Genomic DNA, 13816 nt, shown 5'->3' on the forward strand with positions numbered 1-13816 from the left:
TCTGAGTTGATATGTGGATGTACTCGGTTGCCAAAAACTCCCACTTCTCAGATATAAGATTGTTCCCCCCCCCAAAAAAAAGCTTTTAAGTTCTGCTATCACTCTTTTCACTTATGCATTATTTTAACGCTCTACTAATTTGCTGCACATACCAACATGGACATAGTACAGTATCTTTACAGGCAAATGCAAGATATCCAAATTCTGTATCAGGAGTTGCTTGTCAAAGCGCTACACCAGGCATACATCACTTGTGACCTACCAAGGTGAACTCAGCCTGCCAACCATGCCTGGAAGTCCACATGGAATAAAATAAGCTTCCTGTTTGTGTTACCTACCTGGATAAAAAAAAGGGGGGGCACCTGGGAAGCCACATGAAATAGGTCAGGCACCTGGGAAGCCACATGAAATAGGTGGCAGGTTGTGCTCAGCCGAGTGGGTCGCTAGCTCTGCCGACCAGATCCACATTAAAAAACAAGCACACAAAATCCAGCTTTAAGAAGAAGATCTGTAAATTGTCCGGGTGTTCCATATGTGTGCTTTCTCCAGATAATTCACAGTTTTAAAAATCCTCATTTCAGTTGTGAATAATTGGGGTGATCATAAGAACGGCATACTCCACCCAAACACTGTGCACTTGCAGGGGCAAACAGGACTGTGCTTTCTAGTCTCACTGAAGACAGTGTGGCTGCACCCCGGTGTCCATTTGTTTGGCAGCATGTGTAAAGGGGGACTAGTATGTACACCTCTGACGCAGAATCTTGAATACCCCAGAGTTTCTGAGCATGTGGAGAAGCCTTACACATATACAGTGACATGTGCAGAAGGCATTTCCATGCATTTCACTGAACACATAGACCCTGGGGCATGGCAGTTTACCAAAAGGTAAAACAATAAAACCAAGAAAAGTTTGCAACCCTGCATTAAAGCATACAGGAGTAAATATTCTAAAACATATTAAAATTACAACAACTATCTAAGCATCTGGATCGGCTTATCTAAACAAGAATGCCTGCTTGATCTCCATAGGCAGGGAGTTCCAAAGTGTGGGTGCTGCCATGCTAAATGAGCGAGTTCTTGCAAATGCAGAACACCTTTAGTAGTGTCGATTTGGCCGATTGACAGGGAGCTCAGTTCTCCAAGCCTGGATCCTTGTATAGCTAAACAGCACCAACCACACACACGCAAGAGGTACCAACTGCCTTGAGAACACCCAAGGTTTGCAGAATTAAGAGAGGGAAAATACTTTGCCAAAAATATGAATAAGGACTGGGCATGCTCAGTGGCTAGGGAATGCTGGCTAACCGTTGGAACAGGGTAGAAGCAGAAAACCAGAGGATTGAAGTTGAGTGTCCTGGAAAAGGCTTGCATGGCTGGTTAGAAACCTGAATTGGAGTACTCCACACTGCATTTTATTATACCTTAGCACCGTTGATAGACGTTGCCTCTGTGAGATTGGCTAAATTCCTTTTTAAAGCTGTCTTAGCTCTTTCTATAGAGTGTGTTGCTGCCGATTGTGAACCTGATTTGACTCTCTTGCTTTATATTTTGACATGAAGCTATCCTTGGGGTTCTCATTCTGTGTTGGACTTTGTAACCTCTGGCAAAACAAGAAGCAGCGTGTTTGAAAAGGCAGCTATAAGGTCTGACAGAGATATCCCTCGTTGTGAGAAGCCAAGTTACAGGAAACCAGGCAGAGGGCCTTCTCGGTAGTGGCACCCGCCCTGTGGAACGCCCTCCCATCAGATGTCAAAGAGAAAAACAACTACCATATTTTTAGAAGACATCTGAAGGCAGCCCTGTTTAGGGAGGCTTTTAATGTTTAATAGATTATTGTATTGTATTTTTCTGTTGTAAGCCGCCCAGAGTGGCTGGGGAAGCCCAGCCAGATGGGCAGGGTATAAATAATATATTATTATTATTATTATTATTATTATTATTATTATTATTATTATCAGAACTAGTGCTGCCAGTGCATCACTAAATGATGGCTCGCAATGATTAAATGAATGCAGCAGACATAATATGACACACTTACTCTAAAGTAAACAATATCCTTTCTACAGGCACTTTGTTGGCTACTGTGAGAAACAGGATGCCATACTAAATAGGCCTTCTCTCTGACCCAACAGAGCTCTTCTTATGTTCTTTCATAGAATTGTGGAGTTGGAAGGGACCCTGAGGATCATCTAGTCCACCCCCCCCCGCAATGCAGGAATATGCAGCTGTCCCATATGAGGATTGAACTTGTGACCTTGGCATTATCAGCACCACACTCTAACCACTCTATCCTGAGCTATCCAGGCTGTCTTAAACAGGCACTGGGTGCAGTTGTCATACTTTATATTCACAAGCTTTCCTGCAAGGATGTAATATCCATGTAAAAAAAAATGTTCCATTGGAAGGTTTTTGTTTTGTTTTGGAGACTGGCATCGCACCTCATTTTTGGTGCTTTCCAGAGCAATAGTTCTAGCATTATAGCACTGAATCCCAGAATGAACAAGCTGTAAGGAAATAAGTGTGGCATGGATATCACAGCAAACATCTCTGTGTCCCCACCCCCAATTCTTTCTTTTTAAAAAGCCTTTTGCTCTTTAGCATCTGGAATGAATTAGAAGCAAAATAATAAAACTTCCTGCGTGAAGAACGTTTCCTCCCACAGCTCTTTGAAGGAAGGGAATATTTTCAGGTGTCCTTGTTCTTACCATTATGGAATTTCTTGTTAATATCAGCATCACCCTCCAGAGTACCATTATTTTCCTGAAGGAATTGAGTGACTCAATGAATGATGTAATAGCGCCATGAAATAGTGCTCTTTCCCCCTCACCTCCCGGCTTTAAGTGAAGTGAGTCTCATTGATCTTTGTCAGATTCTTATCTGCTTATGTATGCTATGTTAGACAAATGCAAAAGATCACTCTGAAAATTGCCCAGGAGACGATCTCTGCCCTTAAAGGAAAATTTTAATTTGTTGAATTAGAAAATGCAAGCATGGATGGTGCTATGGTCTTGAAGGCACAACAGTTCAGCTATCCCTTTCTGCTTGGAGAATTTTTTAATGCTTGTTTGGGACAATCCCATAGAAACTTGATGAACAGCTGAGCAGAGATTGGGGGGGGGGGATGGTTGAGAGAAATATGGATAAAAGCATCTCATTTGATGTGACTCTACATTCTTCAGGCCACTGCAGAAGCTACATGCACGAGCAAATATGTTAAAGCTGTTTAAACGTGCTAAAAAAGCAACAGCTTTTAGATAGCTTTTGCCATATCCACCTGTATTCTAGACTGAATCCTGGTGTCTTAATCCATGTAGGCTACATAAGATGTCCCACATGTAAGGTTTTTGAAGACCTATTGTTTTCAGGCTAGAAAAAGAATAGAAAACAGTGTATTTATCAGCAAGAGTCCTGAAGATGGAATCGCTGTGCTAAATGTGCCTCTTCTTCTGTTTCTTTTTAGAAGAAAATTTCTGATATTCTTTCAAAATCATCTCCCAAACCAGGAGTCCCTGAAGACCTACAGAAACTTCTTAAGGAACATTTTTGTACTAAACGTTCAGTGATTGAATTAGAAGAATTACAGTTGCCAGGTAATGAAATATATTATATAATGAAGGAATATTATAAAAGATGCACCAGCAGAAAGAACAATAGGAATGTTAGTTTGTAACACAACTGTGGCCTGGTTTGTTCATGCTAAACCATGCTGCAACATTTAACTCTGATCCCAGCCGAGCAATGTAACTATGATTTATTAAGTACATAGTTAAAGGTTTGTTCTTGGTTTATAAACCTTTGCTAACACTAACCATACTTTAGTGTGACATGCGAACCCAGAGCACCTCCTTAACTATAGTTAAGGAGTGATCACCACCCAAAAGCTACAAAGTGAAGAGCAACAGAATATTCAAACCAATCTCAAGTGTCTGCTACTCTCACTGGTGCTATCCTGTGACATCATAAACCAAGGTTTAAGTGATTGTCTGCCAGGCACCTCACCTTTAACACTGGTTTAATAATCTCTTTTTTAAGTAAAGTGCCCTGGAAGCATGGCCGAGTGTAAATTCCTACAGACAAATACCTAAATAAAATAAAATGCATTGAAAGAAATGGAAGTGTGTATGATAGAGTGGGGGAGATGTTTTGGATCTCTAGCTGCTAACGAAAGTCAGGAATAACATACTTGTGTAAGCAGCAGGATTTCGTGTCTCGCTTTGTAAGCCCCTAGCTGCTGGAGACACAGAAAGTATAGCATTTGCCATTCTCGGGTGAGCCAGGGTGGGTTGCAGGAACTGTTTTGTATAGTTGAACTGTGCAGTTTTGTGGTATTGGGTAATGTTTCAGCTCTTGAAAGAGAAAGCTGCAAACATCCCGCAGCATGCGCAGCTGGTTAAGCAAAGCTATGTTTAAGGGTAAATTAGGAGTGGGCTGTATGGCGAGATGATTTTAGAAGGAATCAGGGTTGGGCTCAGTGCTTTTTTCAGGGGGTACTCAAGGATACACAGTACCAGCACCTATTTTTCTAGGGGGGAAACTCTGGTTGGGCTAAATGTTGTTCCCATCATTTGGCTAATCCACTTTAAAGCTTCTTATTAGCTGTGAGCACTTGTGAGACTCTGCCTTTCCAAAGAGCACTTTACATGGCTTTTGGCAAAAGAGCTTTCCTGGAAGATTTAATCGGAGGTCTTAGTTTTAGCACCAAGCAACAATATTCTCTTGCGGTTTCAGATGCCTGTTTCCTCCCTGCAAATGACCTCACCCACAGTTTTTCTTCCTACCTGAAAGAAAGTGAGTAGCTCATTGGTCTGAAAGTGTTGTGTGCATATAACTCTCATGCCCATTCTTTTCCTTAAAGGATTATAATCAAATATAGATTTCAATTTTTAGTCTAAATAAAAATGTTTCTTATTCTACTGTCTGTTTTCTGTATAGGTGCATTACCTTAACGTGGTTAGATTATGTTTGTTTTGGTCCTTTATTGATTTACAACAGAAATGGTTGTTTTCTTAATGTTCAGCAACAAACTTGCTTGTTTTAGGTACTTGGTGGTGGTTGACAATAAAAATTTTGGTGATTAAAAAGCCAATAATACATACACATTTACTCACTGCAGTCCAATTATCAACAGGTTTGGGCCAGAAATCATCACATTTCTCCCCAGATTCTGAACTGGTCTGAACATTGTTTGGAAGGGTTTTAAAACCAAGCTCTCATACTTGAAAAAATACTTGGATAATATACAGTGATATGTATTGTGGTCATAAAACTGGTGCGATATTTAGTTATATATTTATGATATTTAGCTTTATGTGTGGGTTTTTTTAAATATACTATTATATAGCAGAGTAACCTAATCTGTAGATTTTCTTTTATACACACATACACATAGAGAGAGAGATAAAGATATCAAAACAATATTATGCTATGGTCATTTGGGAGATGGGACAGCTTGCCCAGTGTCTCTTGACATTTTCAGTGGTCTTGCTTGGCCATGCCGTTTGACACTCACTCACCTGCCTGGAGTGATCAGCTTTGGAAATTTGTTTGTTTGTTTGTTACAATGTGGCTTTTACAAAAGTCAAACAAACTTAAAAGTTTGCCTGCCTGCCAGTAGACACGCAAGCACCATGTTCGCGTGCAATTAGTCATTGCTGTACATTTTGCATAACTGCTCCTGCGGCATCTCGTCTTCCCCACTGCAGTCTGCCCCAAATGGGCGAAGCTCCGTAAAAACCACATGGAGAAGAAGTCGGTGGTGATGATGATAATCTGCAGCTCTGCTCTTCGCTGTCTAGAACTCATCAAGTATGTCGTTAGGCAATGTAATAGAAGCTGGCACCCTTTTCTGAGGTTTTATCTGAAACCACGGAATCACAGGAAAAACCCGGGCACTGTCTGTCCTCTCCTAGCCTACGAAGTCACAGATGTATTTGCTCAGGCAGCTCCCCTACACTGGTAGCTTCCTTGCCTAGCTCTAGCATGAATATTTCAAGTCCAAAATAACATTTTGCATTTTGAAAAACCATCTTAACTTGCTGCATATGGCATCTTGTTAGTTCTGGGAAGCATTAGTCTCCCTCAAATGGATCGGGATGCTACAAATGTATTGCACCACTACCACTTCCGCTCCTTCCTTGGTTGGTTTGGTTTTATATGTGTGGTTTTATTAAAGAGAAGGGGAAGAGTGCTAAACCACCAAGGGGGACAGAGGTCTTTTTAATAGGGGTGTAAAGAATAAATTACAGCAGATGGGTTTTTGTGTACCACATAAGGTACACTTTCTGAATTTCCCGATTTTTCATGACAGCTGGAACCTATACTAGTTTAGAATATTTGTTCATATAACCTAATATTGGATATTCAGACTGGCAGCAGCTCTTTAGAGTCTCACACAGAGAGAGGTCTTTCACATTACTTGCTACTTGAGATGAAGCTATTTGTAGATGTAGGTATGAAATATGGGACCTTCTGCAAACAAAGGATTGCTTTACCATAGCTCTGCCACCGAGCTATGGTCCCTCTCCCCATATGTTTTTTTAGTAAAAGGTACATCCTTCTCCCTAATTGCATAAGTTTGCCTGGATTTGAATCCTGGGCATTCTCATTCTTGAAGCAGAAATCATGTCCCTAGGCCAAGAAGCCTGACACCATTAGTGAAGGTGCAAGGTTGCTACCACCTAGAACAGAGGTGTGGAACTTGTGGCATTCCAGACATTGCTGGACTCTCAATTCCCACCATCCCTGTCTATTGGTCTCGCTGGGCTGATGGGAGTTGGAGTACAACAATTTCTGGAGATCCATAATTTCGCCAGCCTCCCCAAGACACACACAGAGAGAGGTAAAACAAAAACCTGAGCGTGTGTCTCATGTTGTAGGCTGGAGTTCAGCAGGTATTCCCCAGGGCTAGAAACACTGAGGATCAGTACTATTTAATAAACTTTCCCTTGGCGCATTCATTCTTTTTCTACTTGAAATATATCAGATCCTGTCCTCATTTTGTTTTCGGTTCCATTTTTCTTTTTTTTAAAGTATTTTCTGTTCTAGGTCAATGGCAGCATTCAAAGGAGATGGCAAGGTGATGAAGATGTTTGCAAAACACATAAAGGTAAGCACAATTAAGAGAGATGAGTTTATTTTATAACTATTTTCTGTTCACTTGCCCTTTGGGTGTCTCAAAGCTCTTCTAGCCACCTCCCCCCTCCCCCTTTCACCAATTACTAGTCTGCTAAGAGATCAGCAAACGGAATACTAGCCTCTTGGGCTAGTAAAAAAGAGAAAGGGAAGAGGAAGAGGGGGAAATCACACTAGCTCCTTCTGCTAGCCTTCTTTTTCTATGCTGCTCCTGGAGGGAAAGCCTTTCCTCCTTCATCTAGCACAGAAACCAAGGGGTATGGCAGAGAAGGTATGTAACAATCCTAGTCACTTGCCTGCGTGGAATTCTGCTTGCCAAGGACTACCAGGCCAATGGCTAAATACCTCGGGTTACAGACGCTTCAGGTTACAGATGCTTCAGGTTACAGAAATAGTTCCTCGGGTTAAGAACTTTGCTTCAGGATGAGAACAGAAATTGCACGGTGGCAGCACAGCGGCAGCAGGAGGCCTCATTAGCTAAAGTGGTACCTCAGGTTAAGAACAGTTTCAGGTTAAGAACGGACCTCCAGAACGAATTAAGTTCTTAACCCGAGGTACCACTGTACATAGTGTAGTTGGCTTCATGTGCTAACTGTGCCCATTAAGTATATTTCCCCTGCTTAATAATCCCATACAAGTTACTGCAAATTCAATCTGGTGCTAACTTTATAAAGGCAAGTACATTATGCATGTTAGTTTCATACAGGTGTACATTTCTTAGTTCCACAGAAGCATACTGATTTTTCAGTTGTTTGTAGGTGAATACGTCCATTATGGGAAAAGGTGGAAGCATTGAATAGCACATTAAAAGAAAACAAACACTGTTTATAGTTAGTAGGGTTTAGTTGCTTTCCTTTTCCCCTTGAAAAGTTTCCCACTTAGATTGCTTTTCTTTTCCATGGAGTAATGCCGAATGTCCGTTAGTCTAGAGATTTCTTCAGATGTCTTTTAAGTATTTGAGAAGGAATTGGAAATGTGTAAAGTTGTTCTCTCCCCTGCCTCCTGCAAGTGCTACGTTTTTCTTTGTTTCCATCAAACAGATACAAGAGCAGGTGAAGATGCTGGAGAAGGGGGTCATCCATGTGGGTGTTGGGACACCTGGAAGGATCAAAGCACTCTTAGAGCAAGGTAAGACTGTGTTGCAGTAATGAAAATAGAGCGTTCCCCCACCCCTAAGAATGGTTTCATGAGTCTGTATATTTGATCATCTGTGGCAGGCCATGTTTGCATGCCACAATAAGCCAAGAACAACATACATGCCAACTCCCAGATTGAAAAATCCGGGATCGGCACAGTGTGGCACCAGAAGTCGCGCTGCGGCCATTTTGGAATTGGGCGGAGCAGCACCGGAAGGCACTTCTACGCATGCTCTGCCCATTTCCAAAATGGCCGCAGCGCCAGAAATCGCTTCTGCGCATGTCCAGAGACTCCAGACATGCGCAGAAGGAGCCTCCCCGGGCCAGTAAGAATCTGGGGGATTTACAGGGTTTTTTAAAATCCAGCGGGAAACGGCTGGAAAAACAGGGTTTTCCTGGGAAATACGGGAGACTTGGCAGCTATGAATAAACAATGGTCATGCACAAGCTGCAAGCAGATGCACACAGCCCGGTCGCTTCCCCTTCACTCAGCCCTTCGTACAAGCAAACCGGGAAAGGAATAGCTTACACCTACACAGTGCGCTTAGCACAGTCACACTGTGATGAAGCTCTTTGCCTGCGCTATAAAGGCATCAGGTTGAGCTTCCCTGGGAAGACCATTCCACAAATGGGGTTCATCGCCAAAAAGGCCTTTTTGCTTGTCATCTGCTCCCCCAGCTTCAGAGGAGGGTCTCCAGAGTTGATCTCGGCGTGTACGGGAAAGTTTGTGTTATAGAAGGGGGTACCATTGATGCTTGTGCTCACCTTTTCTGCAGTTTAAAGCAGGAATTTGCACAATGGAGGGGCTGGAGTGTGTGCAACCCTTCGGCTTCTACCCAGCCTCTTAACAATGGTTGAGCAAGAGCCAGCATTACATCATTTTCATAATGCTGCTTATGACACACCGCTTTGGGAATTTGAACAGAAAAGTAGTTTATAAATAATAAATCATCAGCGTAATAAAAGCACAGTTCTTGTGTTTTTATGAAGTAGAAGTTTGGGGAATTAGTTGCTGGCACATACTTGGGATTAGCATGCCAGTGGCCGTTCTGCTTTTGTGTTTAGCTATTGAATAGGCACAGGACTGATTTCATAGCCAGAAACTTGCAGGGATCTTTCTTTATAGTCTGCTAACCAAGAAGGGCAGGACTCACTATGCAAAGACTAGCTGCTTGGGGATTGAATTGGGCAGCAAAGAATTTTAAAAGCCCAATATCATTTTGATAATGCACTTGTCACGCTACTAACAAATGTCTCTTACTATCTCCTCAGATGGTCTTAGCATGACATCCTTGAAATATGTCATCTTGGACTGGAATTGGAGAGATCAGAAGTTAAGAAGATTAATTGACATCCCTGAGGTACCAAGCAATAATATTTAACAAGTAAAAGCCTGTGTGGTGTCTTACATTCTTCTATTTCACATTCTAGAAATGCTAGGGGGAAAGGGACTTTTTACACAAACGCACATCATAACTTTAGTTTTCTAATCCGAGGCTTAAGAGATATATGCTGGGCCATTGCACACATTATGTGGGGAACATGGACTTGTCACTACATGGGTCAGCTAGTCTTTACATGGCTGCTGTGGTGCTGAAGGGCTCCGTCTAGCTGAAGCAGGAGAGGAAGTATATGCAGTAATGTCTTGGGCTGCTGCCTCTCTCTTCAGGCTCCATGGCATGTTTACCTTTCCTGCTGTGATTCTCTTTAACACCTCAAACCTACATTCATTTTCATTAAAGTCAGGTTCCATTGATTTCTCTGACACCTCCTTTCAAATAAGCTATGTAGGAAAGCAGCAGCAGGAGCAAGTACTCCTGCTGCTTTCAAAAAGTTCCAGACCGTAGGATTTTCAAATAGAGTGTCTAACAACAACAACAACAACAACCTGTTAGAGGTAAGCCTGGAGAACAGAACAAATATTCTTCTAGCAGAATTCACATATGTACTTTGTTAACTCCTGCTCTCTACCTAAGGAGGATGAAGCAATTTGATATCTAACACTTACACTTACCTTCTTTTGAAAAAAAATACAATCATCTGACCCTGTAAACTGAATTCATGATCATAATCTGGTAGTTTAGTGGAAAAAAATAGTACTTTTAAGGCTGTACTCCCAAGCATACTTTTCCCCTTTATTACATTTGAAATTTAAAAAAGAAAAGTACGGTTGAAAAGTACAAAATACTGTACAAAACTGTGACATGCAACTGCATAGATGTATATACAAGCATCACATAATTTATACCTATTTTCTCCTGTACCACTGAAACCAAAATTAAAGAATGTATTGATTAGAGTACGATTATATCACACTAAAACAGTCCAAAGCATACTTAACTTGGTATTAATCCCTCGGGTATGTTTAGGGTTGGGATGTGAGTGAAGTGTGCTGATTGCTATACCTTGTAATTTATGGCAAACACTGTTCTGTATATGCTATCAAACCAGCAGGCACTTAGTTACATCCTCTGTCAGAAAATGCAGAAATGATACACCAATTTGCAGAAATGATACACCAAGAACAATATGATACATGAGATGCCCTCTGGTGCAGGAAATCCATTATATCACATTTTTCACAAGCTGGTTAACGAACCAGGAAAGGGGAAGCTTTGTGTTATGTCTGAATATCTGGGGATGTGAGGCAGGGCCATCTTAAGCGTAGCTGGCGTCCTGGTGTGAACTATCCCGTGCACCCCCCCTTTTCCGAGCGTGCGACTGTCTGGCGGGCGCTGCCACCCAGCCTTGCCTTAGGGCCGACCCTGATGTGAGGCAAAGGTAAAGGGACCCCTGACCGTTAGGTCCAGTTGCGGACGACTCTGGGGTTGCAGCACTCATCTCGCATTATTGGCTGAGGGAGCCGGTGTACAGCGTCCGGGTCATGTGGCCAGCATGACTAAGCAGCTTCTGGGGACCACAGCAGCACACAGAAACACTGTTTACCTTCCTGCTAGAGCAGTACCTATTTATCTACTTGCACTTCGTGCTAAAAGCCAAAATCTTGGATTTAGAAGTAGCCCTCAGCTTTTCCCTTCCTAGTTTCTTTACTTGTTTATGTGAAGTGAAGAATGAAGCGGAAACAATCAGGATCAATGCACTAGCATGCAATCCATGCACAGTATGGTTGATTAACCCAAGGATAATTGTTACGGTATGTGTGAATGTGGCCAGGGCCTCTTTTGCACTAAATGTGTTGCGTTTCCACTCTAAGCCTTGTTTTACCAAGCTGTTGAAAATGTCACAATATAGTAAGCCCATTCTTTTTCTCAATGTTCAGAAAAGTCAACTACTAGAGATTGCAATGAATTTCCATAACTGAAGCAAGAAGGTGCCCCCTTGTGGCACTTTTCCAATGTGAAATTATTATAGTAGCAGCTGATGCAGCTGGCAAAATGACTAATATGCATACATAACACTGAGTTTTATTGAATGTGCTTTCCAGCCAAAATGCTTGTAATTGAAACATCATTGTCAGTTACCCCAATGACCTTTCAAACAGGTATAGGTTAAAACTTCCCTGCAGACAAGCTCAAGATTTTTTAATTTTTACTAGTCTGCTTAGCCTCCCACATGCAGACAATGTTGCCCAGGCTGACTTGAGCGGTGGATCTGACAAACTCCTAATGCAGAAGGAATTGTTCATTGCCATGGGCAAGCGACAAGCTGCAAGTTTGCAGGCATGTTTCTTAACCAATGCTGTTTCATAAGTACATCTTTAAAGGGGGGGAGAGTGTTGTGCCAGTATTAAAAATAAGAGAAGTATAAGGTATCAGCTGACTGGAGTGAGTGAGTTCATGAGAGAGACAGCACAATAAATGTTTGCATGGGGGTCTTGCAGTAACCTTCAAGGGCGGCCCAGAACATTTTGCCACTGTTGGCAAAATGCCCTGCTGCTCCCCCACAGATCCTGGCCCTCTCCCTGACAACCCCATTGTGCCCAGATTGCCACTGGCCCAGCCACTAATCTGCAGCTGCACTTGCACTGCCACCATGATGCAGTGGCAGCAGTGGGGGGGGCATGGCTTTTGTGGCGAGGACAGTGGTGGTGCTGCAGTGGTGGCATAGGTGAAGCTGCAGTGGGGCTGGCAGCTGCTGGGGTGGGGAGGAATGGGCAGATTTGCCTCCTGAGGCAAAGTTCTGCACCTTGCCTCATAGAAGCGCCGGCCTTGGTAACCTTAATCCTCTATTTTTTTTTTCTTCAGACAAGGAAAGAAACCATTGAACTTCTGGAAATGGGACTGATCAAACTGTGCAGAGAGGGCTCTGTGAAAGTGGGACTCTTTTAGATATAATGTTTGCCCTTGAATTCAACTCATCCTTCAGTCTGCCCAAGTTGAGGCTGCTTTTTAATTCTGAATGCCTATAGTAGAAACCCTTTTGTCACCCTTAATCCTTTTGCAATAAAGCCAGCTTTTGTATGGAGTCCTCTACTGAAATGTTTGCTTATAATGATATGAAATCGAAAGTCAACACAGATCTTTTTTTCACCAGCACATAAAGTAACTGTTAACTCACAAGATTTGCTCAAAAGTATAAGCTAGTGGGTAAGAGACCGTGCCGTGGGGAACCTCGTTTCAGCAACAAGCTCACTAGGAATCCTTCAATGAGCCTCCAGGCCAGTTTGGGTGATCATATCTCAGCTTAATAGGCTGCAGTTTAGAAAGAATAGTACCAGCTTGCTTTAAAGATACATGAAAATGTGTACAAACACTCAAAGAAATATATAAATTATAACTAATAATAATGATGATAGTAATGTCTCCTGAGCTTGTCTTCTGCAGCTCTGTATATCAATACAGTTCAGTTTTCTGGAAGGAAGTAACCTCCAATAGATCATCTGTACTGTAGCAGAATCATGGCTAAAGTATTTCCAAAATATCCTTAAATATCAGTGCCAGTGATCATAAATTGTCAACCTTATTTTTCTTTAGGGGAACTCCACTGTGTTACTAATATCATTACCATAGGTCATTGTAACCTGGAATCTGCCACTGTGAATTCAAAGCATCAGGTACAGTAGCAAACTCTCGTTCTTATGGCAGATATGTAGACCAGGAAACTTGAAGCAAAATGGATGCTACTTGTGAGTAGGATGCTTAATTGGCCCCGGAAAAAATGCAGAGCTGGTGTAACCATTGTCTAGCACTCGATTCTCACCCTACTTGTTGTTAGCAAAATCTGCCCTTTTACCTCAGTTTCAGTGCAGCTTAGGAATCTGTGAAGGCGGGGAGAAAGGGAAGCCTTAAGTTGTGTCAGTCGGTAAAATTTATATGCTGAAAATCATTGGTCATCACAAAAACACAATCAAGTCAGCTAATAAATTTGACAGACAGAAAATATGGGGAGTAATATACCACCCTGCGTGGAGGATTTCCAAATAGAGCAATTCAGATGATCCTACTAAATTGTGTCCTAAGCTGTGTGGAACAACAGTAACAGCAAAAAGGGCGGCAGCCTTGTGCAGGAAGCAGTGACGGGTGCAGGAAGCTAGCAGGTGTAAGTCAGGTTAAAGTACACCAGCAGGAGGATGGCACAGGCTGGCTAAA

General features: G+C 42.2%; 1 protein-coding gene across 10 annotated transcripts in view; it reads left to right on the top strand.

Annotated features, from left to right (window-relative positions):
* CMSS1 (cms1 ribosomal small subunit homolog) overlaps positions 1-12692 on the top strand; it is a 180679-nt gene extending 167987 nt beyond the window's left edge. For all 10 annotated transcript variants that reach the window (XM_088668186.1, XM_060273730.2, XM_088668181.1 and 7 more), the window contains 7 exons: positions 3461-3590; positions 4729-4788; positions 5703-5805; positions 7045-7105; positions 8172-8259; positions 9540-9628; positions 12473-12692. In XM_088668186.1, the coding sequence (XP_088524312.1) occupies positions 3461-3590; positions 4729-4788; positions 5703-5805; positions 7045-7105; positions 8172-8259; positions 9540-9628; positions 12473-12556 (615 nt within the window). In that variant the 3' untranslated portion in view covers positions 12557-12692. The remainder of the gene's footprint in view (positions 1-3460; positions 3591-4728; positions 4789-5702; positions 5806-7044; positions 7106-8171; positions 8260-9539; positions 9629-12472) is intronic.
* The last annotated feature ends 1124 nt before the right edge of the window (positions 12693-13816 follow it).

This window comes from Zootoca vivipara, chromosome 4, assembly GCF_965207765.1.
Source record: "Zootoca vivipara chromosome 4, rZooViv2.hap1.1, whole genome shotgun sequence".
In the NCBI taxonomy this organism is placed as follows: Eukaryota; Metazoa; Chordata; class Lepidosauria; order Squamata; family Lacertidae; genus Zootoca; species Zootoca vivipara.